We start from the raw sequence: 27,100 nt of genomic DNA, 5'->3' as shown, positions 1-27,100 counted from the left end.
TTGGACATATGGTTGGACAATAAACCCAAAAAAGCTAACATTTAAATCCTCAAGATAGGGAGATGGATGACTTTATCATTCTCAAATGAAAACTTAATATTTCCTTATGGGAAATATCTCAAGAAAAAAGAACTACGAGGACACAAAAAAAATTAACTAAAACCTGCCAACTACTAACTATAACTAAGTGACCAGTCTTCACAAGAGAGCCGCAGAGCAGAGTGACTTTAAGCACGTAAAAGCACTTCCTAATGTGCTGCATATCTGTTTTCCAGAAATGCAACGTCACTGTTTTCTGTCACTTGCTGGAAACAGTGTTGAACAAAGAGTGGGCATCCCAGGCTCTGCTGCCATGGTAACCTGGGTCACAGCTCTGTGTGATGGGTCATATCCAGGGTTTAGTGGGTGATGGATAGAGAGCAAGGATGTTTGTAAAAATAATAAAATGAGCCCAGAAAGGTGATAAGTAGAGGAAAAAATACAAGGGAGGGAATCACTTGATGAAAAGACCTGAGAGAACTTAAGAGGGAGGCTGATAAATGAAAAACAAGGAAGGATGGGGACAGAGAGTGTCTCGGCACAGCATGGGTCAACAGAGCCATATGGCGGTCCATTATCAGAGATGCAGATGACTGCAGGCCTGTTATTGAGATTCCTAAAGCAAATATTGACTCCAGCTGGAGCAGACACTCTCTGACTCTGACACACGCCTCTCCTCCACTACTTCCTTCCGCTGCCCTCTATCCATGTTAGACAAATAGATTATGGTGGGTGAGAAAAAAAAAATTAAATCTAAAGAATAAAATGGAGATAGTATAAAATGATCAAGAGAGGGGAGGGTAAAAAAGATGAGCAGTGGTGGAGAAAAGCAGGTTGTGAGTGAGGGAGACAAAATTAAAGGTATTTTGGGGACGTGTGAAAGCGAGAGAAGTAATCAACTCACTTAAGTGAACGTACAATGCTATTTGTTGGTAAAAAAAAAAATTGGTGTAAAGAAATCTGACCTAATGCACAGTGAGGGGTAATAAGGCCTTCTCCCGAGCACTCTGTCATTTTTACGCTCGTCTCTAATTACTAAGCCATGGGCACAGCTTGTTTCCCTGCATATGCACAGATGCTGTTCCCTCCGTGCAGTAACTTAATCAACGGACACATCCAGAACGGTGACGCAAAGACTATGTCCATGTCATGGACACCAAGCTCGCTGATGTCGACCTACTTTTAAGGAAAAAATAAGCTACATCTACAGCTGGTGAATGCCTTACACTAGACTGAATCACCATAAACCCAAACTTAGACTCCATGAAAATGTTCCCTGTTAAAAAAGCCTTCCAAATGAACTGTGTAGCTGTATCTCAGAGGAGTCAAACTGCACCTGGGACCATAAATAGAAACACGAAGGGAAAATTCAGACAGGTTTACATTTCAACAGATGGACTGCAACTCAAGTCACCCATGACATAACTGTCATTTACAGCTGAACTAGGCAGCAAGGGTGTGGGAGTGGAGTGTGTTGCACCACTTTGGGAATTTCCAAGGAACCCCTGTGTTCCAAATGACTGCATTCCTATTAAAGAAAGGAGACCAATGTAACGTCTATGGAGCATGGCACCGACCTGGATAGTAACAACAGAAAAAAAAACCCAAACCTCCCAGGTCTTAGTTAATGCAAAACAAGTTTCGTTAGGAGATTGTATCTGGAGACATGGAGGTTGTTGTTATGGCGATGGGATGGGAGTGGTGGAAATAAAAAGAAAAGCATACATCAAATCCATTTCACATTTAGAATAATGTGTCTGAGTAAAATGTCTTTTTTCATTTTGTGTCCTGCTTATTCTCGCTTTCTTTTGTATTACTGATAACAAAGACAGCTGGTATGAGTGCAGGTGTGTAACCCAAAGATATTACCACAGGCACAGTCCCACTCCTCATACCTGTGTAGACATATGCGCATGTTTATCTGGGCCAACATACGTGTGCATGCATATGTATCTGTGGGTGTGTGCACATACAATGTATACATATGCATGCTGGCCAGATGGCAGGGAGGTAGCTCTGGGGGAATGGAGGGGTCAAGCATCTTTGTGGATCAAAGCCAAGGTCAGGGCAGCTGCAGTGGCCCATGTTCAAGGTGAATGGAGGCCTCAGATGGCTCTTCATTAGCAGCCTACCCCATTCCTGCTGGACCCCATCAACCAACCACCACCGACCCTCATCATCTTCTATCTTCCTTTTCTCTCTCCACCCACAGGGACCTGTTCTCAAACTACGTGTCCACTGGGATCCATTTTTTCCTGTGAGTAACTGCACCAAGCCCATGAAGGCACAAACGCATGCTCACACAGTGTTTTTTTAATAAGTAGGCACAGCACACACACATCGACATCTTCCATCACACATATGCAGTTCCCAAAAAGAGCCTAAGCTGACCTCTGAACCGATGTCCCTCTGGAGAGAAGCATCCTGACCATCAGACCAGCCTGAGTCTTTGTGTTCCTTAATCTCCCTGCTGACAAAAATCCTCACACCACCACTGGCCTCTGACACACACTCACTACATTTCAAACAAATTGAGCCTTTGCACACACACACACAGAAGGGATGATTATGCAACATGACTTTAGGAAAGTAGTCCTTCACTAAAAGATGCTGAATATTTTACATTTAAATTTCTGTTAAAAGACCAGCACAATGTGTGTCTTTGGGACCACACACACCACTAAAAACACAAAATCTTGTCTTTTTCGCTGAAACACTTAAATGTGTTTCCTTGTATGCATTTCCACAATGCACAAAACAAGAAAAATCACAGTTCATAGAACCACCTTTGTGGAGACTTACTCAGCTCCAACCTTTGAGTGAGCAAAGGAACCATTTCAGGAGCCATCTGTGACAACATTTAACCGTCACTGGTCCAGATGGTATAACTGTATGTTGACTGATCGCGCATGACTTCAGCAACAGTAACAGTCATGACAAAATATCCATCTGAGCAAAGTTCAAATTTTAGTAAAAAATATCGAAAGTCAGCCTTAAAAATGATATAAAATGCAAACAAATTAAGTAATAGCAAAGAGCTTCTATCTAATTACTCTCCTTTAACACAGCTCCTCTATTCACTGTCATTTACATCTTTTTGTATACTTTTATGTGGTATATGTAATATACAGTTAATACAGAGTAAAAGTCCAGGCTTTAATAAACTTCTCCAGAGGAAATACATTGAGGTTTTGACAAGTGATTTACTAAACAGTGATTGGCTATTGAGCACTGGCAATATAAATGCAAAAGAAAAGCCCTTGAAGGTAGGTTGTTCTTAAGGGAGCTGCTCAGTCTCCAGTTTGCCTTTGGGATTCCTCAAATGTGTTTGGTCTCAAAGCATCATTAATGTCATTGAGCAGCACTGCTGAAATCTAAGAGCCGAACACCATTTTGTGCTCATTTCGTATAAAGCCATAAAATATAATTGAAAGCGGTAAAAAGATGTGATTGGTCAAATGAAGAACATAATTAAGACACACGGGAGCAGAGTAACACACCAAGTTAATCTGCAGATAAGGCAGGGTAGGGTGTGAAAGTCCAGATTAAGCTGGGGAGCATTAGTTGGGGTCTTAAGACACCCCATACTGACAGTTCAGTACTTAAGCTGCATTTATATCGAACTCTAAGTCACAGAAGTCGGATGATGTGTGCAGGGAGTGCAACTCCCTCCTCGCACTTTGTAAAAGAGGCCTCCAAATTATGTCGAGTTTCAAATAGTGCACTGCCTAAAGTGGAAATGTTCTTGCTTGAATAGTAAATGTTGACATTAAAGAGAAGACAAGGAGATAGAGAAATTAACAGCACCAGAGGCAGAGGTTCAAGACCAATCCTGAATCTCTGAATAGCACATCAGTATATTTTTTAAAATGATCCTCTTCAGGTCACTACCTTTAGAAACACTGACTGTGAAGGAATGTTAGTCTAACAAAGACTTTTATCAAACTACAAACACAGCTATAATCAGCCAAGATATAATCAACCTGTGCCATATATGTAAATCATCCGCACAACTAAATGTCGACTCTCTTGAGGTTTCCACTGAAAACAATTAAATAATAATCAGTGACCATCAACATCTGAGACATGCACAGGGACAAAACCACTCCTATGGCCCTCTAGGCCTCCATGGCAGCAGCCAAGGTTAATCCTGTTTGTCGAAGCGCTGCTGGGAAAAAGAGCTCTTGTAGTGAAGAGGGACAGTTGAGAGATGATGTGGAGAGTGCCTCTAGGTGCTTGACCCCCTCCCTCTTTCAGCCCCACATCTGCCCATTAACCTGGGCCAATCAGCTTGACCTTGGTGAGGAGAGGAGCCGAGGAGTAGCTCATAGTGCCATTGACTCCAAGCAGTCACATAATTGGCCAGTTAAGAGGAGGGGGTTGGGTGGTGGTGTTTGGTTGTGCTGGGGTACCAGTGCAAACAGGTTAAAAAAGCATGTGACTTGACATGTGTGTTTTTTTCTTCAAAGACAGTGCCCCACCTCCTCATGCCAAGTGAACACTTACCGATGGACAGTAAAGCTGGATGTCACACAAATACCTTCAAACCTATTAGTACAGGTTTGAATGAAGTCTTTCACTTTCAGGAAAAAGTCAGAATTAAAGAAAGAGTGTTGGCAAAAGCAGACAAAGGGGCACACCTTCAAAGGATTTAATACAGACTGTTACTGCCGGTCACTAGACTTGAGCCCAAAGCTGAAATGAGCAGATTTAAATCAACAGAGGTCACAGTGCCAACTCCAGGACTCGGTTTAGAGAAATGGATTACAATGCATGTGCAAAAACTTTAGTCTAATTTGGAAGAGGAGATAAGAGTCTCCAGAAAAAATGGCAGAGTAGCAGAAGTAATGGGAAAAATGGTGAAATACAAGGGAAAAGGGATAACTTGAGCCAAAAAAAGGGGCTATAACTATGGAGAAGGACGAAGGGGGCAGAATGGAGGGAGGGGGGAGATGGATAAGAGGAAGGAAAGAAAAAGAGATAAAGCCGAGCAGGTGTTGATTGGAGAGAGGCCGAGCGGTGAGTGCCAGCGGTACCTGTTGTCACAGCGAGGGCTGAGGTGTGAAGCTCGTCTCAGCAGAGGCCCTCAGAGGTGTGAGGTGATTACGGGGAGGAAGACAGAGAAATTTAGATGGAGAGACACAGGGAGAAAGATAGACATGGGCAGAGAGTGAATGTGGCAATAAAGCTGGCTGCAGGAATAATGGCAGAGTGGGAAAGAACAACAGATTGAGATGGATAAAGTGAGAGCATGTATGACAGAAACCAGCCAGTAGGGTGATTGTATGGTGTGTGTGTGTGTGTGTCACTTCCATTTTATATAGCAGCTACTCAAGCCTTGGTGTCTCATTAAACAGCTTTTTTGGTGTAGACAGCTGTAGCAGCCGTACAGAAAATGCCTGAAAGTGTCACAAATGTATTATGATGAATGGAGGTGTTTGTGTGTCCATTTTCTGGGTGAGCATAGACTTACACAACAGCGGATGCTCCAGAGGAATAGCTGCTTTCAGAGAGTTTTAACAAGTAGTCTAATTAGTGGGTCCGGGAAACTGGAGCTCAGGAGCCCCAAAGGAGTCAGGTCAAACAGTAAGCCCAGGTTAATGACACCTCCTGAGGGGTAAGTTTCCCACAGCAAGAGCTTTCTAAGCTCCAACCTCCACACCCCTCTACAGTCCATCTGGCATTCAGACAGCAAGATGGGGAGTTATGGCTGTGATATCACTCCTAACCTGTGACATCATCACTGCCCATCAGTGATTTCACAAAGGTTGGCCACAGCTACAGACAAAATCTGATGTCTGCGAGCTGGCATGGCCGGGTTATTTATGACTTGAATGAAGAAAGTAGTCACCCATTTTCTCAAGTCCCTGGCAGCCCACCATTCCTCTGGGGGACACAAAAATCGATTTCTGCTCAACAACAAATCATAAGAGCAGCACCTAATCAGAGGTCACTGTCGTCCCCTGATTGTTGGAGGTTCACAGAATATAAATGGCAAAGCAACAAGTCACTGTCACAAACCAGAGACACAGGACAGCCATAAGATAGCTGGTGACATCATGATATGTTGTAACATGGTTTGTTCAACACATGACTGCCATCAAAGCCTACTGAGCTTATGTATTCAGATGAGCCAAGTCTGTAACCAATCTCCTTTTCAAAGGACTCTGGCTTCCATTGATGAGTCCTAATACAGCAGCCTTAGATGTGAAACACAAAGGATCGACATGATTAATCAAACACAGACCCATTATGGCCAGACAGTCACACCGGCCTCCACTGTGTATTAACAGAAAGTCATAATAAGATGAGCTACAAAAGGCTGATAGGGATGAAGATTAACAGATACTGGTCCATGAGTGGCTGGTGAGAGTTGAAGGTCTCCTTTGTCAGTGATGATCACCAGTGACATGAATGTGAGGCCTCTGGACACATTATTAGGTCAGGACAAAGGTGGGCATGATATGAGCTATCTGGGGTGAACGTGAACTGTGTCATATTTTTTCCACCAGTTCCTGACATTTGACTTGTTTAGAGTCGAGACAAGGAACAACAGCATCTATCTGATCTCAATTTGAACTTTTAATAAAAAGTCAGATGAAACACGGAAGGGCAGGCCGAACCTCGACAGTGATTACAATTCATCTGAATACTTATGAGGCATTTCACCTCTTCTTTCTTCCAACTTTGTTGAGCAAATCTATAATTATTACCAGGCTAAAACCTCAAACCCAGCTTCCGACACTCTGTACTCTTGTGAAAAAAACATGGTCGCAATCCAAAAATCCCAACGTTCTATAATCTATTTGACAAATCCAGAAGAGGGGTCAGACACTTATATTACAAGAGTAATGTGCCAACTCTGGGTCACGCCAAATAGCTCTGATTTTAACCCTACGATAACACTGCTCAGACAAGCACTGATGAAATATTAAAACAAAATGAGCAGGGGCTTTTGCAATTTTAATGATGCTTGTGGCATGTGCTACAGAATAACTGCGAAGCATTTATGCCAAGCATCTCTGGCTACTTCACCTCTGAGACATGCGACATGTGAAGTCTGTTGTTCTGCTATTGCCCCATCTATGAAAGGTTCATTGTGCCAATTAGGCTGCCTAGTTTTATGTAAAATTCCAGGCATTTAGAGAGAATGATAATGATTAGTGCTTGGTTACGTATGATCACATCTGAGGGAAATGTAAAAAAATTGAGAAGGTTACTTTTATCTGATGGGTTCATACAGTCAAGTGAACCATTTTTGTTAAAAATCATTAATAAAGTGTTGTTAATCATCACTGTAAATGTAGCCGCAATTGAGGATGATGCCAGTATTTCTTTGTTGGAGAAGTTTGGTTATTTATTCTCTTACAGATAAAATGTTATTTGAAAAAAAGTTTATAGTTCTACATCTTTAGCGTGGGAGCAGGAAGACAGACCGGCAAAGCCTTCTGCTTGTTGTTATCGTAATGAATGAGAAGGACAGTGCGCAGAGATGTATATATGCACTCACACATAAGCATGCTCAAAGAGAGAAACGCACACAAAACCTTGGGCAAAAAAGAAAATGGACTTCTGTGTTGGCAGCAGCTTTTCCCTAATCCTCGCCCTTGGGCTATATTGTGCAGTCAAGCAGGCTATTACATGGCAACAATTAGGGGGGCTGGAGCTCAACACCTGGTCGTCTCCTATTCTGGAACCTTCAGTGGCAGCTGACTGTACAGTCTCACAGCCAGGTGGCCCTCCTTCAATGACATTAGCTAGTCACTCCAGGGTTAATCAGGAGCCTGCCATCATCCAGTGGGCAAGCATGGAGCCCCATTCAGATTGGAACCTTTTATAGAGACAACAAATGATGGAGACAATGTTGTTATAAAAACTTGTTCAATTGAAGGTCTCTGAGAGAGACCTCACATAATCAAAATTAACTTGAGGGAGGGGTTAGAGCCCCTTGGATTCATGGGCAAGATTTGGTGCACTGCCTTGATTGGCTAAAGCGTAGTTGCAGCACATCAACTATGCATCCTGCTGCTTATAATGGACCTTTTCATGGGTGGACAAAAACAGATGGAGGAGCGGGAAGTGCTATACATCCACGCAGACGGGCGATGATGTGGGGGGGAGGGAAACTGGATTTTGTCAAAGTCGGCTGATACAAAAACAAGTGGGTGTAGCTCGAGCAGTCCTGGCTATATCTGCCTGTAAGGAAAATCCCATTCCAAAGCCCCCTGGCTTGGAGATCTGAGGATAAATAACACTCATTAGAATAACAAAAGCTATAGATTTGTACCCAAATCAGCCAGAGTCTCATCAATAGTAATTAGAGGCTATACATAACTAATGAAGATGCTCACGTTACATTAACAAAGGTACTGAAAACTGGTGTTTATGCAAAACTAGAGAATTAGATAAGTGGATAAATAGAGCTTTTCTCACATTTTAACACAAGAATGTGCAGGGAAAATGATAAAAACAAAATTAATTGTCAACTGTTAGATGAATCTGGCATTTAATGTTGTTAAAAAAAAAAGGATTTAAGTAAAAACAATCCCACTATCAGAAGGTGCTGTGGGTACGTCTGCAACCACAGACACTTTCTCTATGTTGGATATCAAACTCAGTATTACTACAGCCTGTTGCATTGGAGGAACACAGGAAGATTGGGCCAGTATATCTCCCTGCCTCTCTTTCAGCCACAGCCAACACTTGACAATAAAAGACAGACTATCAGTATTAACACATCAAAGGCTGCTTTCTGTAAGAGGTAGACAATGCACAGCGATGCACACTTAAATGTTTTGTTTTTATTATTGCTTTGTTTGCCTTGCCTGTCTGTCAATGCAGAAAATTCCATTTCGTGCAAAAATGCAAATGCTGGGAGGCACAAGGACATCCTCTGAAAGAGAACAATGGCCACAGGCCAGCGGAGGAGCAGACAGTGCCTTTGAACCATTTAAAGAGGCATCAATGTGGAACTTATAAATAATCAACTAATTCCTTCTTAACACAGCCAATTAAGTCAGCAACATTAAAAGCAACGTAGCTTTATGAAAAAAAGAGCAATCCTAGTGTCTGACCAGACTAAAAAAAAAAAAAAAGGAGAATTGAGAATTTAACGGCCATTTAGGGATAAAGACGCCCAATAATGTCACAAGGTGTCTTCACAAGAGTCCCAAAAACCCAGGGCTACATCAGAGACCAAGAGATTCCAGTGGAGTACGATGAGTGACATTTCACTGACATTTCCCAGCAGCATTCAATGTGTCGCTGCCTCAAGACGGCATCAGAAATATCTATGGATATGCTTGAATGTGACACAGGCGTTAAGGGATGTGGGTTCTTTCAGGGGACGGCCTCAGCTCTGGGGCCAGTGATGAGGAGCCTGGACCCTGGGAGATTGAATGGTAATCACTGGAGCACAGATAATGGATGATTGAAGGCTCTTTCTACTCCGCTGTTGGATTTCAATATCAGAGAGGCCCTAGAATTGGGATTCTTATCAGGGGCGGTGTGTCAAACAAAGGAGAGCTGAGCGTGAAATATGGGGTCCAACTCAGGCACACGACCATGGCGATTAGCACAAGGATAAAAAGGGCCGCACAAACAAAAGAGGGCAGCTTTAGCTGGACAAAGGGCTGTTCACTGCCTTGTAGCAAGAGACACGGAAGGAAGAAGGGACATAAAGGAAAAAAGGAGACACTACTTGGTGGTAACAAGAGGACAGGACAAGAGTTTTGCTGAGATGGCTTGAAGATGAATAGTGACACAGCCAACTATTAAGGAAAATTCCAGATCCACTGCTTGTGACAGAGAATAATGGACCAGCAGGGATGAAATGCAATATACTCCACCTCAAAGCCATTCACGAAAATCCAAACAAACACACAGAATCATTCACATACACACTAACACACATGATGGCATGAGGCTTCACATCTCTGCCAAGTCCATCACAAAAAACAACAAAATTATTCCCATTCATCCCCGGATTCCAAGCACCACCGTTTGCCAGGAAAGCTCATTAACCCACCCTTCAAGAACCCTGAGACAAAAGAAGGGAAAACAAAACATAACTAATCAATGAGAATGCACCGACTGGGGAGGGTGTGGAGTGGGGGATAACATGATAACCTGAGAGGGCTAACAGCTTTTGCTTTAGTGTTGCACTGACTGGCTGTGGGGTGGAAAAAGAAAGTTCATTAATTAAACAGGGCTAGGGGTAACAGATGGAATGGCTAGCAGGATGCTAATCACTTAAAGCAGACAGACAGGTTTTTTACACCCGAGCTAGAAGCAGCACTACCACACACCAATTACAATGAATGAGTTCCCTCAACGGCAGTGGAGTCATTACTTGGTCCATCGGAGACACCGAGGTCAAGGTACCTTGGCTTTGGGTATTTAAACCTTTGTTGACATACTTTTTAAATTAGCAGGATTTGTGAACATTTGATGGATACATCAAGCTGTGTGCAAACATCCAACATGGTCACAGTCATTTCCTTACATACAAGTAGCACTGCTCATCAATGATCAGTCCTCTCAGGCGTCAAGGCAATTTTAACAGCTAAACAGCTAATTAAACCTAAAATCAGTCGAGCAATGAATATCATACCGTTTGCTGACAAGTGTACCAAATGAAAAAAAAAAAATCCCACACAAGTCCAGAAAGTGCTGGAAAAAAATGTGTGATACTAATCATTTCCTTTATACTGACCCTCATATTGATGAAGACCAAGCAGCAGTATTCTTTCAATAGTCTTGTTTATGCATTTCTGTCTGACAGTCCTATCCAAAGTTGGGGACGGGACCCGAGAAGGTGACCCCACACAAAACTGGCTTTCACTTTGCAGCTCGCAAATGGACAGATGTCAGAAATGAATGTATAACAGACGGAGAGAGAAAAGGAGGGGTGTGGGGGAGGGGTTCAAGTTTAAAAATACACACACCCATCACATTCTTTGGGATACACTACGACATCCAGTTTTTATGACTGATAGGTGAAAACTGCATTTGATTATTTTCGGGACTAAAAAGCTTTCCGTTTCTGGTGAATTAATACCAGCAGAAATTGGAATAGGAGGAAAAAATTGGAATTGCAAATATATAAACAAAAGAAGCCAATTGAAAAGATTATCATTTTCATTATAAAACATCAGAACACACAAAGTATGATGGTTCAACAAAAAGACAAAGTGAAACACACCCAACAGTTTGACACCAGCAGTGTGTGTGTATGCTACCCCAGGCGGGGCTCTGGGTCCCTGCTGTTGGCCGTCTGGTTCCATGCCTGCTCTACCTGTGTTTAAAAGGGGCGGCCCCCATGAAGCTCAGACCCCAGAGTGCAGGCTGGGCTGGGCCTCGAGGGCTTTTCAGGGTGTGGGTGCCATGCAGTGGATGCCTTTTGTTACAGGCTGGGTGGCAAGAGGAGGAGGACCTACTGTGAATGTGTGTGTGTGTGTGTTGGGGGGTGGGGGGTGAGGAGAGAAAAAAAAAAAAAAGAGTAATGCTATGAGTCATTTTGCATTAGCAGCAGGAGAGGGAGACAGGGAGAGGGGGAGTAGATGAGAGGGGATGGAGGGAGAGAATACTTTTGCATGTTGTATGAAGCTAGACGCCATATGCTGTCCGAGCTGGGCTGCCTCCTGAGTCAGGGCTCTTGGTTTGACAGGCCTGTGCTTGCCCCTTCCACACTCCCAAAGCTAACCCCCCTCTTCCCAAACTAACACCCTCCTCCCTTTAGGCCTTCCTACGCTCCAGCAATGGGCTTGGCAATTGCTTTGGTTGTGCATGGTCTGCGCTCAGTGTGTATTGGAAGAGGGGGGTACTCAGTGATCTGAACACATCGGACATTGTCGTGAGTCCTGGCAGGAACAGCTGGTCAGCTGGAGACAGGGGTGGGAGGGGGGCAGGGCTAAGGAGGGGAAGAGATGGGAGGCAGTGCGCTACACTGATAATGGGATTAGGTTAAAACATTCAGAAGGGGAGAGACCCCCTCCTCTCCAAGCAAACCCCAAATAATGTGTAAACTCTCAACCACACTATGAAAGCCAGTGCCAGCCTACACCCAAACTAGCCCTGCAGGGACTTCAAGCACTTACACTTCAACACAGAACTAGCTCCCACCTCAGCCCCCAGCAACCACTCCCTGCATCCACCAAAACAGCTCGCATCAAGAAATATGATACACTTCCAGACACTTAACATAAATTGCTCAACAAGTCCAGGTGACAGAGAAAACAAATTCATTTTTGTTGGTCAGCTCTGTTTCCAGTGAACAGGAAGTTGGCTAGTTATATTCACATCAGCTCAGACCATTACATGAATCCAGGATATAATGACTGGCTTGGTGTCTCACTGTGCCCAGTCAAGCACTGTGTTCCATAGTGATATAGATTGCTGAGTATTATCTATGAGGCTGCTGACAGTTATGGCACAACAGCTGGCAAATTAGACCTATCAACGATGCTAAATAATTCATGTGAGACAACACTAACATGGCAGATCCTATTCATGACACCCTATCATGCGTACACGCGCACTTTCATCTCCACTAGGTGAAGAATCTTACAGTATACAAAAGAACATGCTCTGGTCAGACAAAGACAGGGTGAGAGTGTGACAATAACTTGCTCAAAAAGGCTGTGAGAATATGTCATTGTCAATGCAGTGGCTGTAATAATTATGATGGGAGTCTGGGGATGTAGCAACAGCACACAAAGGAGTGTGTACAGGATATCATATCCTTTATGTTTTCACTTTACAGCTTTTGAAATTATGTACATCTCGTTTTAGCTGATGGACCTGAGGGAATGTAAATATGCTCATGTGAGCCTGTGGGGAAACATGACAGACTTTTGCTTCTTTCTGGGTTCCAATGAAAGGATCAAACTCCCTCTCTTCTTTCTGCAACAGCACACAGTCATACACACACGTCACCTAAAAGCCTGGCTCGCATGACTGGAGATGGGCAGAAACAGATTATGGTTATTGATTGCTGCCTAGAGATGGATCTGTGTGTGTGTTTGCTTGTGTGTCAGAGCAGAGGATGGGTACTGAGGGCAGTGTGCAAAAGCTATTGATTCTGTCCAGTAGGGAGGGTATGTCTCCGAATCAAGGTCAGTTTCGCATTGTCTCACCTATTAGTAACTTGCCATCTCCCAAACACACACACACACCCTTTTTACCTTTAACAATATCGCCATCACAAAGAGTGATGGAAGGCACATCAAACTCAAGTGCTTGTTGAAGAGAGAAATGAATCCAACCTTCTGGATGAGGACATTATTCTACAGTGACAGTATGAAGGACCTTCTTCATACAATCAATGGAATAGGACAGCAAGGCCTTCCAGTGACAGTCTGACACAAAGTGTGACAGTGACACAAACAAACTCATCATCTTTTGAACCACTATGGCGTACATTTTGGAAGTGAAGTGATACGCTCAATCAGAAGAAGTGAAAAGTGGCATTCACTTAGACAAATACAATTGATGTTAATTTAAAAAAAAAAAAAAAAGTTTTAGAATTCATATTTTGTGTTCCTAAGTGTTGACAATGCAGCTGTTAAGGGGAGGGGGTGTGGGGGCAATACACTCACTCAGACCACAATGCCACACCAGCTGCATTTACTATCAGGCATATAAATAATAAATGATACATTACGAGTTGTCTGTAAGAGGCTTGTGATATGATGCCTACAGTATGAGGCCAATGTGTCCTGACAAGGGAGACTGACAAAAATTGTAACTGACATTGAGGGCTGTGCACAGTGCAAGAAAGCATATGCAACTGTGCAGATTGAACAAATCAGGGTAAGAGGAAAGGGAAACAGGGACAGACACAGGGCAGAATGTGGAAAGATAGAAAGAGTAGCTTCCATCTGAAACACTCCTGTTGCCCGTCTGTGTATTTTCCTACAATGTTGCCGGTGGTCATTTTTCAATATCAAATCCTATTAGCTTGAGAGATTCTGTGAGCGTTGCAGCAGACTGCTGGAGTCCTCTCGAGCCTTGTAACAGAGCGAGAGAGGGGGCTGCAGAGCCATACTGGCCTTTTATCTGGACACACAGGGGTCATATAGCTTCTCTTTGAAGAAATATTCAACTAATTACCTTGGAGAGTGGCCTCACAGGCAGAGAGTAGGCTGTGGATTGTTAAGGCATTGTGAAGGGGTAAACTAAGGATGAGGATTTTCATCTTGCACAAAAAATTTCTGGGGAAAAAAAAAGAGGGTGGGTCATTGTTCCATCCTGTGAAAGAGAGCTGCACATCCTTAGAGGCCAAAGGAAAAGACTTAAGAGGGAAAAGTGCAAAAGGCTAAGAGTAATGTAAAGGCACATCAAATGATCAAAGCATCTAAAAGAGGAACTCACAACATCAGTTCATTTAAAGCTCATGCCATAGCTGGACCCTGGTTTAATCTGGATATATTCAATGAAACAAACTCTCTTAAGATAAAGAGATGATTTATACATAAATATGACACCTAACATTTTGCTTATTCGCCATGTTTAAACATGGTCACTGTCCTCACAAGCACTCTTGCTCAGCAGACAGGCAGCAGACACTGATACTGGCAGAGTGTTTTGCTTGGCACAGTCATTCATCTCCTCACTTGGAGTGCGTGAGGCCTGGCAGCCTATCAGTGACGAGCTCCAGAGGCAGTGCTTATCTCCTCTCATAGATCGTGCCTTTGTGCGGACTGCTCCTCTGCTAAGGAATGCCAGGTGAGGCTTTGTGGCCCAGTGCAGTCCTGTTACTCACCTCCCTCTCCGTCAACTCCCCCACTCCCCAAGGCTCACAGAGGCAGGCAGGCTGATGGCTGCCCCCCCCCTCTGGCACTGAGAATCACACTGGGCTAATTCACTTGGCGTTGGGTAACAGACATCTGTCACTCAGGAAGCCCCAAGGGACACACAGACACAGCCTGATATTGGGTTGGGGGGCCAGGCGATGTGATGCATTGTGAAACACATACAGATGGATGCATACTTACACACCCGCCTATGTGCTGCAGTATGATTAAAGACTAAAATCCTTTGCTGTAAATCTCTATAGCCCATGGACTTGAAAATACTTTTAAAAACTAGTTCCAAAGTCAGAATATGTCAATATCTTAAGAACAACAGATACTAGTCTTGCTCCCAAATTAAACATCCTTGGGGGAGGTTTCTATAGCAACCGCCAGAGGGACAGCGTGGTTCTGGTGAGGCGGTGCTGTACATTCTGTCCGAGGAGGAGCTGGGCGTTAAGGGAGATCAGGTTTCCCCCCTCAAGGGGCCATCCCGATTCTGCCCCCATTTCACCCCCCAACTCTGTGCTGCTGGCATTCACATGCTAATTCATCTCCATTGGTAATTACACTCTCTTTAAACCAACTGACAACTACAGCTGGAGTCAGGCTCTTAACGGCACACTGTTGGATGGGTGGAGGGATGCAAGCGAGAGAGTGTATGCGTGCGCGCTTGTGTCTGTATGCACTTACATGTATTTGTAGATGGTGCTTTTATTTTGGTTATTTTTCCTCCATAAAATGGTAGTGATAGATGATAACACATTATCTGTGCTCCTACCCAAAACAGCCTCACTACCTCCTATTTTGCTGCAGGCTGTGAAACAGCCCCAGCGTAATAGTTATATGCAAATCAGGTAGCCCATAAAGATCACTGTCAGCACTCAGCTGTGTACATCGGCTAACATGACATGCACGCCACATGTCTCAATGAATTTACCCAGAAGGGGTTTTGGCCTTGCTGAAAATTTAAGCTCAGTGATGTTTTACATCTATTGGGATCATGCATAAAAATATGACCAAATGTTTGCTCGTAGTCCTCATGATCTCAGCCGTATGAGTAATGCGTGGCTGATGTTCTTACAGTTTACAATCCCGTGATGAGCCATCACTGCATGGGATATTGAACAGTAAATGAAGCAGACGGTTGGAGGTGTAAAGGATACAAGCTCTGGTAGAGAGTCAGCCGGGACTTGACAGCTCTGCTGGCATTGATACAAGTGGCCCGTACCAAGCTTGGCAACAGTTTCCCAGTGACGATGGCGCCATTAAATAGAGGCCCAAAAAAGGGAACCTAGGAAGTTCAGAGAAAGAAGGGGGGGGGGGGGGGGGGGGTCAGTAAGAGGAATAAATCTAGACACCATTCTTAAATTAATTTGAGTCCCATCACTGTATTGTATTGAGTTAAAAATAAGACCGTGTTAATTAAAATCTTCATGTTCTTGTTTTGAAACGGTTCCTCCATCTGTTAAGGGCAAAGGTTCAAGATGAAATTAGATTTTTCCTAACTTTGCACGACAACCACACATATCTAATGTGAATCAAAGTTAGGTAAATGAAATTAAAATGACAATCAATACTAAACAATGCCCTCATATTGAGCTGCTGGACAAATACAAAGGGGCAATATGAATTTTAGCAACAGCCTGAGTGTGTGTGGGTACACGCGTCTGTTCATGCATATTGGAAGGGGGCCCTTAATCATTGAAGCTCAATAGTCATTGACCTGGAAGTTGACGTGAATGTCAAAGTCTTTCCAAAAGGTCCTGCTGTCTCCAACTTGGCAGTTCAGGGAGTGATAGTCTCCAGTCATACTGAACAATAAAAAAATCTCCAGAAATGATACAGACCAATTTATTCAACTGCATGGTAGAAAACTGGGCTGATAGGAAATAACTAAAACTGAGAAGATGGTTTTCTAGGCTTTCTGAGGTGGACAGTTATGTGTAACTAGCAGGCTTGCTTCCGGGGAAGTTATAAAATCCATCAAAAGAGAGGGGCTTAAAATGTATAAATACCCTGTCTTCTTCAGTTTATTATAAAAAATGTTTAGTCTAAACACATAATAAGTAGCATCATTTGATCCAAATGGATGACAATAAATTAGTACTATGATCATTTATGCTGGTAGTAAGGACTGCTGCAAAATAATAAGTAACTGACAATAAATATGTTAAAATCAGGCCTCTAAAGTAATATGTAACACTGATTTCTTGATAAGAACCCAACCAATACTGTTTATACAGACAAACACTGTATAAACAGTATTTATGAAGATGACTAAACATCTAAGTTCCCCTCAGACAACCCTTTCTTGAATTCTATCATCTACTTCATCCTTACAAAAATTACATGTTGAAAAGACAAAACTAAACAGATAAGGATATTGAATAGCTTTAGTATTATTCATGTTGAAAGAATCCTGAATATATCTGAACATCTTAAGCAAGCCATCACAGGCAAAGAATTTTCACTGTCCTCCGGGAGCCCACACATCGAGTGCAGTACTATGGAGCGACCAAGATGAAAGCCAGCCAACAAATGGCAGTAACCATTTCTGAGAGCACATACCCACAGTGTGGGTAATAATGCACTGCTGGAGTAGGGGTGGAACTGAGAGCCTTCAGACAGCAGAAATAACCTATGAAACTCACAGCAAAGTCCAGAAAGAAGAGAAAAAACAAGTACGGGGAACAGCATTAACTCGACGATAGATTAACACAGTGACATGTGTATATGTCCATATGTAGTTGATGACAGTCCTTTTTTTATGGCATACAATTTAGCTTTTCACAGTAGGCAAAGTAGAGGTGGAATTAATGATGGCTTCCTGCCACCATTAGGTGTCTCAGTAAGCCAACAGAATGAACCAGTATGCGCAGAACCTAAACCTGTGCTTTACCTACAGTGACAAGTCACAACGTGAGCCATGACAAAGCTGCGCTGTACGCAGTGCTTTACCTGGGGTTTCTTCATGATCTGGATGAAATACATGTGGTTCTTCATTGGGTAGATGATAATTAGCACGTCTCCAAAGTCAGTTGGGATGATGCCGCGTCGATAGTCCCTGGTGTGCTCAGACCACACGATGTGCACCTCATCATTGCCCAGGTGACGCAGCTGTCAAACAAAATCAGCCTAATCAAGGGCCTTGCAAGTGCATGTAATTTTCACTGCTATGGTGATGTTAACAGGAACACAATTTAAGTGGATTATGGCATGACACTAGGTTTTATCCAGTCTGCACTTTAAGCCCTCATCCCTGCCAGAAGACTACGGACTTAAATTAGGCAACACAAGGAAGGTAATAAGTATTAATTAAGAATTGTTTTTACTGGTACTGGTAAGAAAATGTAACTCGTTTTCATTACTTCATGCAGCAGGTGGCTGTTTACAGTATAATCCAAAACTTTGCTTGAAAACTGTGGTTTACATCAGGGCGCAGGTTCTGCCTGTGTCACTTTCTGCATTTGCTTTTTTTCATCAGAAATTCAAATAGCAAACGCAAAATAGACAAAATTGAGCATTTTTAAAATGAAGTAATTCAAATCCAATTAAGCTTTCCCAGATATTAAATTGCTTCCCATTTCCACTCTATTAAAAAATACAAATGAAACTGGGCAGGACAAAGAGATGCATTTAAATGGCAGGAAATTGGCTGGTGCTTGTTTAAAAAAGGTAAACAGGTTTCCCTTTTCCAAAGTAAAACTGATGAACGCAGCTACATTATCTTCTCCGACAAGTGAAAATCACCTGTTCGCGGGTAGTACAGTGATGTTGACTCAAACACCACTTTAAAATTTCTGGGGTATCATGGACATTGAAAATAGGCCTCTCCTCAGAAGAAAACATCTGCCCATGTACTGTTGGCCTAATGAGCCATTAAGAAACATGCCCCTGCCACCAAAAAATGCAATTAGCACATTCTATTATAAGCCCTTAATTATGCTAATACAGTAATCTTAAACAAATCCACGGCATGCTGATTACTGAAGCTTGCCAGTTCAGTCTGTCTGTCCAAGGATCAGCAGGTACCAAGGAGGTCAGTCACTGGGACAATTTCAGAGAAAATGTTGAATATGTATTCGCAGTACACAATCAACACTGAGATGTTAATTTGGGTTAAGATATTAGCATGTGGATGAGCTGAATGACAAGTTTAATGAGGATGCTTATGCTCTAGTCAATCATCTTCTGTACCAATCTATTTACCCCCTTGTTAATCACGTCCAAATGTTTGAGACTTCTTTAATAAAATGTGATTCAAGTCAAAGGCTCTTGTCCAATTAGCCCTCTTTGACCTCCCACCCAGCCAATGGGCTTTACACACATGGAAACAGAAAACCGGAGAACCTCAGAACAAAAGAGGCTCCTTATAAAAACAACCTGCAGCAGCCCAGTTAAGCTGTAATGCCTGGGGGTGAGTGTGATAGCTGGGGCACCCGTCTATCTCCCTCCCATTCACACACATGCACATAAGTCTACATGGCCTGACCCCAACCCTGCAGGTCGCTTCTATAACCGCATTACTGAAGCCAGCTGCTACTGCTGCAGCTCGCACTGCCCTAAAACCCACAATTGGATTGAGGAATTCATGGTTTTCCCTTTTTTTTTTCCTTTTGGTTAGTTGTTTTTTCCCCTCCTTCCATAGTCTTCAAACAGGCAATCTGCTCAGCAAGAGCTACCCCATCCGTCTCTCCCCCACAGTATGCTTCTATGGTTACAGGCAGTAAAGTGGGTGACTGCTGGACTAAGTGTTATTTTTAAATTGACAGAAACATCCTACTTGGACACAGACAAAGCCTATTTCTCATTCCAATTCTTCATACCATTTTCTCTTCCCTTTACCTCCCATCTTTTTCTAAAGCATTTGTGCCAGCATCTAGCTTGCCAATTGCTGTTGGAACTGTGGCTGGTGTAGAGACGTTTGCAAGGTGAGCATGAGCAATTATACTTGTTCTTGGTTAAATGAATGGGAGTGCAGTGGCACCAAGCTACTCTCTGGGTATGGCCACTCCTATAGTGCTTCACTCAAGAAAGTTCAAGTCAAGATCTCTCTTCTAACCATTTTTGTTGGCATTAGAACTGGTTCATATGGGTTTGGAATGAGCAGTGTATTTGTGAAATGGAGAAGCACAAAGTCTGTTGAGGGCAGTAGTGTGGTGGATATGAGGAGAGCCTGATGAATTTCCCTTCTCAGCAGGGTACTGTATGAGAAGATTGGCAGTGCGGGCAGGGGCCTTGCGGCTCATTTCTTCGTGCTAACTGCTACTGCTGCACTACAGCTTAGAATCCCACTGCAGAACCCAATCGATTGCTCCTGTGGCGGCAGCAGGAATTGGATAAAAAGATCCTGCCGGCATCCGGCCGGCGCCTGCCCTTGCAGGGAGAGCTAATGGCTGAATCCAGGCCCTGGTCACAGCACACAGGGAGGGGGGTTGGGACTGGCAGAATCATAGTCATTACCACAGCGGCACATGCCCTCTCTTCACTCACGCGCCTGCGATTCTCTACTCCTCAGGCCTTCCTGACCAGGGTCACTAATCAATGCCCGTACTCTGGAGTCACACCTCCTGATCACAGCTTAACACAGAGCTGAAGGCTACAACAACACACCGCTGTGGCCAGGCATGGCTGTGTAGCCATTTCACTGCATCAAATGTGCAGAAAAAAAAATCTACACTGTTTTCTTGGTATACTCAGCTTTGAGGTTTGTAATTAGTTTAATCCAAGTTTGATAATCCAGATGTCGTAAGGAAAAAAAAAAAAAAAAACATGAGCAGGACATTTTACCTTTTTGGTGAGGCTGTCATCAGAATCAGATGGCATCCGTGTGGACACGTGGAAAATGACTTCCACTGTGGAGGTAGCATAGTAAGGGGCTGTTAGGCCTGTGCTGCCATTCCTCTGAAGGCCCCCCATGAAGCCACAGTGTGTGGCCAGATCCACCTGAAGGAAACAATTTGTACAATTTAGTGCAGCCTAAGCGTGAATATGTACGTGCGCATTTAGGCAGCAAATGTGTGCACAGTGCCCGCTGATTTGAGGGTGTGGCTGTTTGTACCTCCCATCCCAATCCGGATACAAAGCCTTCATAGGCCTGGCTGCCTGCACTGTTCGACAAGATGGAGCACTTGTCTTCTTGGCCTTCTCCAATGTAGAACACAGCAATCTTGTGCGTCTCTCGGCTACAGAAAAAAAAAAGAAAAAGAAAAAAACAAATCAACAAAGCAGCCGATAAAATAAATGTAAGAGAACATGGAAAGCTAGTCGCTGCTTTTGTCACTTTTAAATGAAAACCCTTTAACATGGAAAGACACAAGACACTAATAAAGATGAATTGTTTGTCAAAGTATAACTGAGTTGTTGGAAAAAAAAAAAAAAAAAAAGGAAGAGGGGAACGGGGAAAACATACAAACAAACAGGCAAGACCACCCCTGTGTACGACCGCTTGCACAAAATACAGAATCACCACTTTTGGAAGATGTTTATGAACCATAAAAAGAAGAAAAAACAGTCACAATGAATTAGATCTTTGCTGCAGTTTCCTGGCTTTACAACAAATAAATTACTCAAGGTTTGGACTTCAGTATTGAAAAACAAGTCTTCATCCAATTTAACTTTCTTGTATAGCAGTTTACAGATCAGCTTTGCAGGCTGAAGCCTATACATGAACATATACATATTTTTTGTTTAACTTTAACTTTCAACCAGATTGAGATCCGGACTGTTTGCTGGCCGTGACATTGAGTCAGTAGACCCGTTCACATTTGGCGCTTCGCCAACAGGACATCAGCAGGTCTACTGATGTTTCTGTAAAATTATAACTACATTCAGTGAGCTCAATTCTATCACCATGCAGGCGTTAGCACTTAAGATTTGGTGTGACATGATGTGAGACAATGAGGACAAAATAAGCAATTTGTGATTTGTGTCAGCGAACACCTGCTGGTAACACATTGTTGCTTTCAACCATACCTGTGGACTGCCAGCTGTTTTCTATACAACTTAGCTGTGCTGTTGCACATGCAACATACCATTGGAAATTTGAGATCTTTGCGATTTGATTGATGCAAATAATCTAACAATACTACGACCAATCAACACAATCACCTGGTGATGCTCTATTTTCTTTGCAAAGGAGCACACTTCTTTTGCTTTCATGGCAGTACATGGTTCTGGGGTACACTTGGGGCACTTTGTGTGTTATTGCCCACCCCAGTCTGCTCATCTGAGAGAATAAGATTCAATCCTGAGGGCATTCTATATTAAATCTTTGCCACCAGTCGTGTTCGAGTACTTATTGATTGAGAGAATAGAGACAGTAAGTGAATGCTGGTAAGAGTGATGGTAGTCTTTCAGGGCTGTGGTCAGCAGGAGCTGTCTGGAGAAACTTTAACTTAGGCTCAAACAGGTTTGTCAAGGGCTGCAGTGGCTGTTTGATGACAATAAAGGCCAGAGATTGTGTTCAGTGGCATCTCAGCCAAACAAAAAGGCACAACCAGATTTTGTAGGACACAACACAATATGAAACTTTACCATTGCCTGGAGTCCAAGTTCTTCAGCTCCCTTAAAAGTTTAGAGTTTTTCTTCAGCAGATGGAAGCTTTTCCTGTTTGAAGAGGACAGTCTTGGTCAGGTGTGATATTTCAACACAACATACAAAACACAATTCAGGAATCTGTCATGCTGGTAACAATAGATGTCAAATCGAGACCCAACGGTCTACATGTAGAATGTCATAAGGAAAAATGAAGTTTTTCTGTAAAAGTTGCACTCCAGTTTTGATAACCAAAGGCAAAAATGGCACAGGTGCAAAACACAATCTCCTCTTTGCTGTGTGCGTGTTGCACTGTCACCATTAAGAGGTGTAAGCTTTTAATTTACAGGGCAGCGCCACAAAGATGTGGCTCTGTGGACCTTAGTGAAAACAGCTGGGCACTTTTACCCTGTGGAGAGGAGATTAAGACTCTGCAGACTCCAATGTACCTTCAGTTTTACTCTCTATTACTGAGAAGCCAGCAGCTGTTACAGTGGCACTTCAAATGTGTGAATGCTTTGATTTCTGCATAAATTTACCCTAAACCAACATGAGATTTCCACAAAAGGGGTAAAACTAGATAAAGACAACCCAATTAAACAACTGCGAGAGATGCTACTGTTGCATTTTTTACTGAGAAAAGAAAAAAATCCAATATCACTTATCTGTGAGCTGTGGAAGTGAGAGAACCTTTGCTTTCAACATCTGACATAAGTCATGCAGCAAAAACTGCAACTAAATATTTCAGGGGACTGTTCTCTGCCCTAAAATGGCTTTCAGAAATGTTAGTCCATTACTCAGTCCAAAACAGCTTTAAGTGTGGGATATTGGTGTGTCTTCTCATTTGAACTGCTCACTTCAGGTCCTTCCACAACATTTGTGCTGGATTAAGGTCAGTACTTAGACCCAGCAATTCAAAAGCATTCAATTTTCTTTCAGGACATGGTTAGAAATCTTGACATTTTTTTCTTCAGAACTTACTGGCTAAGTAAGGACTTATTCTTCCTTCAATGTAGGCAGGTTTCACAGATAGGAAACTGTTCTTACGCTGGAATGCAAGTCTTTCCTCGACAAAACACAACGCTTCTTGTCCAAACCAAAAAAGGTTTGTCCTTGTGATCTTTATCAGAATGCAGACAGGTGGAAATGTTCTTTTGGGAAAGCAATGAACGTGCTCAATGTGAAACTTGATTTTTAGCAGAGGTGGTCCTTTAAATATACAAATACATGAAACTAAACAAGCAAACCTGTCTAATCTTTCTTTAATCAAAACTCCCTCTCCTTATTAACTTTATAATTCTGATACTTTGGAGAATCTTAGAAAGTGAGAACGCTCAAAGTTTCCAAGTTCCCTGAGAAGTTAAAACAAAAAGTTAAAAGTAAGTTACGGTCACGTGAGCCAAGTTACAACTTAAGTGACTTTGCAGACAATTACACACTTTGCTCTTGGAGAGATTTTCGTAGTTTCATCAGACCTGGTTAGGTTATGCAGGATCTGTCCGACTCTGGATCAATGGGGGTCCAAACTCTTAATAGATGGTTCGGTTACCTTTTTCAGCCTGATAACCACCAACAACTTTTTCTTCTGTAGTTCTCAGAAATCTCTTGATCACTTCCACAAACATATGCTTTAAGGATGAGACTTGACAATAAGGAAAAAGTGGGCACCCAGTCACCTCTGATTGAGTCAGCTGACTGAAAACAACCGACTCTAATTTCACCTTGAAATTAATTGCCACTGCAAAGTTGTTCACAGATATAGTAGTATTAGGCCGTTTGTTTTCTATAAAATTCTAATTTTTGTTCAGTCCAAATCAGAACAATGACTGTAGCCAGCTTCAGTTGGTAATACCTGCGATCCCAAGAGTTCATGCCAAGATCATTCAGGAGGAGTCGGCAGAAGTAGAAAGGAGCTTTTGGTTCCTGGTGGGAGGGTTCCCTTTGGCAGGCAGCCCGAAAGCTTACATCAGCATCCCACCTTCTGACTTGCTCCTCCTCCTGTTGAGTCTGACGGATAATGGCCTCCAGTATGGCGTTCTCTTGCTCCAAGTTCATGCCATGGGGTGACGGGGCCGGCTGATTGAGCCGGAGTCGTGGGTGAGGCAGGCATTCTGGGCTGCTGTGGCTGAGGTTCTCCAAAAGCTTATCCAGAACATCAACCTCATTCTCTTCACAACAATAAGAGAGGGAGTCTGAGACACTGTCTGAGAAGTGATTTTTGTACGGTCCTTTTATTGGAGAGGTGGGCTGGGCTGTGTTGTGTGTGTCAGACGCTGAAAGCGGGACGTCAGCTGAATGCAAAACTCCCACATCCACATCATCCTGCATGGTGCTGTATAGGATGGTGCCATCCCAAGAGTACTTGCCCGAAATGTCCCGAACAATGACACGCACTTGGGAGGAAGGGTGGGGGGGCTGACCAACATTGGGTGTCTCAGCAGGAATCTGTAGGTAGGACACCAGTGTGCTGTCATTGAAGACAAACAGTTGCAGGTTGGGGCTTTTAAAGACCTCTGACGACAACTCGGACGACTCCACATATGGGTTGTCGTGATTCTCGCTGACGAGGCTGTGCAGGAGAGCAGGGCCACCGCTCAGTGGATGATGGCCAAGGTGGTTGACCAGGTGAGTCATGACCATCCGTGCTGTCAGAGGTATCAGCTCCATGTTTCGCCGACGCTTTTCTGTTAGCAGGAAATGAAGGCAGAAGGATTAAATTAGAGACTATATCTGGAGGGAAACACACGAGAGAAAGCGTATAACGTAAGTAAGAGTAAAAAAAAAAGAAAAGACAGATTTAGAACACAGCTGCACACCCACGTCTCTTTATAACATGTTCAACACAGACTTTTACAACTATACTTAAAAAGCCCCACATTTGTGTGCAGACATGCTATCATCTCTATTAGCTCTTTTTACACAAAGCCAAATCTCATTCATCATTACTAATAGGGGTAGTTTATTCATTTCTCACAATAGCTTAGCTAGCACACCTCTAAGTAGATAGCATCTAATCATAAGAGACAACTTTGAAAAGCCCATTGAATCTTCTTACAATAGATAAGCGTTGAGACTGGCCAAGTGCTAATGAGAACAACCATCTCTGCAGGCTGCTGAATAGGACTGTGCTCTGTGGATCGCATTTATGTAAATGCACAGGTTTTTACTCCCAAGTGAAAGGCATGCCCAGCTTTATTCTACAGTGATGTGGGAAAAACAAGAAGATGCACTTTTGCATTGTGACAGTACTATCAATACCATCATCCCCCATCAAAGTGGAGAAAGCTCTTTAGAGAGCAGGCCAAGCTGCATTAGAGATGCACTGGTCCTTTGATGTGACTTGATCAATATGAGGTGAGGGCATGAATATAACTAGGCCGGCACTCTTTGGTTTGCCCTTTTGATAGTGTTTTGTTATTTCCACCAAGACTCTGTGCAGCTGTGAAAAAAAGAAAGAAAGAAAAAGACAGAGGTGTGGTGAAATGTTCCAAACAAAAGCTACCGTTTAAACATCTAACATTGTTTCAGTAGACATTTGCACTTTGTATTTTGGCTTTGATGACTTTGTAGAAGTTGAGGACACGAGGCAGAGAGAGAACTATGTTGCCTAATGGAATCACAAGGTCAAAAAAAAGAAAAAAAACCTCAACATTTTTAGCTAAACCCAATAATGGGTCTTCTCTTTAGGGCTAAGCACTAAATAGAACATTCCATTCTCTGTAATGGTTTATTTTCTTTTCAGACTTTTAATAAGATATTGACATCTAATGGAAAGGTTCCAAATGGACGGGCTACTTAAGAGTTTGCTTTTAAATGTCACCTTTTTGGGATGTCTTGTTTTTTTGGGTCGGGTTGTTGGGGGGGTTGGAAGATCATCAGTTATGATGTAATGAATGGCAGGAACAACTAACTGCCAGGGCTGTCTGGTTGGATGGTGGTTAGCAGGAATCTTAGCAGGGTCCTTTCTGTGTGCAGTTGGGATGGTGTCCCTGTATGTGCCTGGGTTCTCTCTCGGTTCTCTCTCTGCGTGTTAGGCTAATTTGTGATTCTACACTGACCCTAGAAGTGAGTGTGAGTGTCCATGGCTGTTTGTCACAGACTGGTGACTTCTCGTCCAATGGTAGCGGGGACAGGATAGGCGATTACTGACCGTTTTTTTTCTCACGTGTGTATCCTTAAATACCAACACATGCAGTATTTACTATGCACCAAGTAAAGCAATATTCATCATTTTATTTGCAAACATAGACCAAGTAGTAAGGAAGGACATTGGGAGTGGTCACTCCCATGTGCCATTACCCTCAGCTACGGTGAGCAGGTTGCCAAAGTCTGTGGTGGTCGTCTGGGAGGGTGGTGGCTCGAAGCTTTTAACCTGACCCAACATGAGGTCATAGTCATGGGACAGGTCCGACAAACTGAGGAGATAGTGGCTCTGTTGGGTGTGCAAGTTGGAGCCGGACACACAGCAGTGCAGCACCTGAGCAATAAGACAAAAGGGAAGTGATTATGTGTTCGATTACTTATTTTACAGAGCGACAATAAAAGCTGCTTTGATCTCTTGACTTAATTTCACCAAATCTAACAAGGCAGGATCTTCTAATATACAACAATGTCTGACAAGAGAGTGTACAGTGATGTTCCTGCAGACCCCTTCTTGATGGACAAGATCCAGGAGAATTTGAAAGGGAAATATATGGTCTATTTACATCATAAGGCAAGACTAGGAGGGG

At 43.0% G+C, this 27,100-nt stretch overlaps 1 protein-coding gene across 4 annotated transcripts in view; it reads right to left on the bottom strand.

Annotated features, from left to right (window-relative positions):
- Nucleotides 1–27,100, bottom strand: part of ralgapa2 (Ral GTPase activating protein catalytic subunit alpha 2) — a 90,051-nt gene that overhangs the window by 9,966 nt on the left and 52,985 nt on the right. For all 4 annotated transcript variants that reach the window (XM_072365623.1, XM_072365626.1, XM_072365625.1 and 1 more), the window contains 7 exons: nucleotides 26,670–26,847; nucleotides 24,223–25,054; nucleotides 22,371–22,442; nucleotides 20,896–21,019; nucleotides 20,625–20,780; nucleotides 17,793–17,951; nucleotides 15,998–16,125 (listed from right to left, as the gene is read on the bottom strand). In XM_072365623.1, coding sequence (XP_072221724.1) covers nucleotides 15,998–16,125; nucleotides 17,793–17,951; nucleotides 20,625–20,780; nucleotides 20,896–21,019; nucleotides 22,371–22,442; nucleotides 24,223–25,054; nucleotides 26,670–26,847 — 1,649 coding nt within the window. The remainder of the gene's footprint in view (nucleotides 1–15,997; nucleotides 16,126–17,792; nucleotides 17,952–20,624; nucleotides 20,781–20,895; nucleotides 21,020–22,370; nucleotides 22,443–24,222; nucleotides 25,055–26,669; nucleotides 26,848–27,100) is intronic.

The sequence above is a fragment of the Leuresthes tenuis genome, unplaced genomic scaffold, assembly GCF_036924035.1.
Source record: "Leuresthes tenuis unplaced genomic scaffold, fLeuTen1.0.hap1 SCAF_15, whole genome shotgun sequence".
Lineage (NCBI taxonomy): Eukaryota > Metazoa > Chordata > Actinopteri > Atheriniformes > Atherinopsidae > Leuresthes > Leuresthes tenuis.
This window is presented reverse-complemented; position numbering and strand designations above follow the sequence as displayed.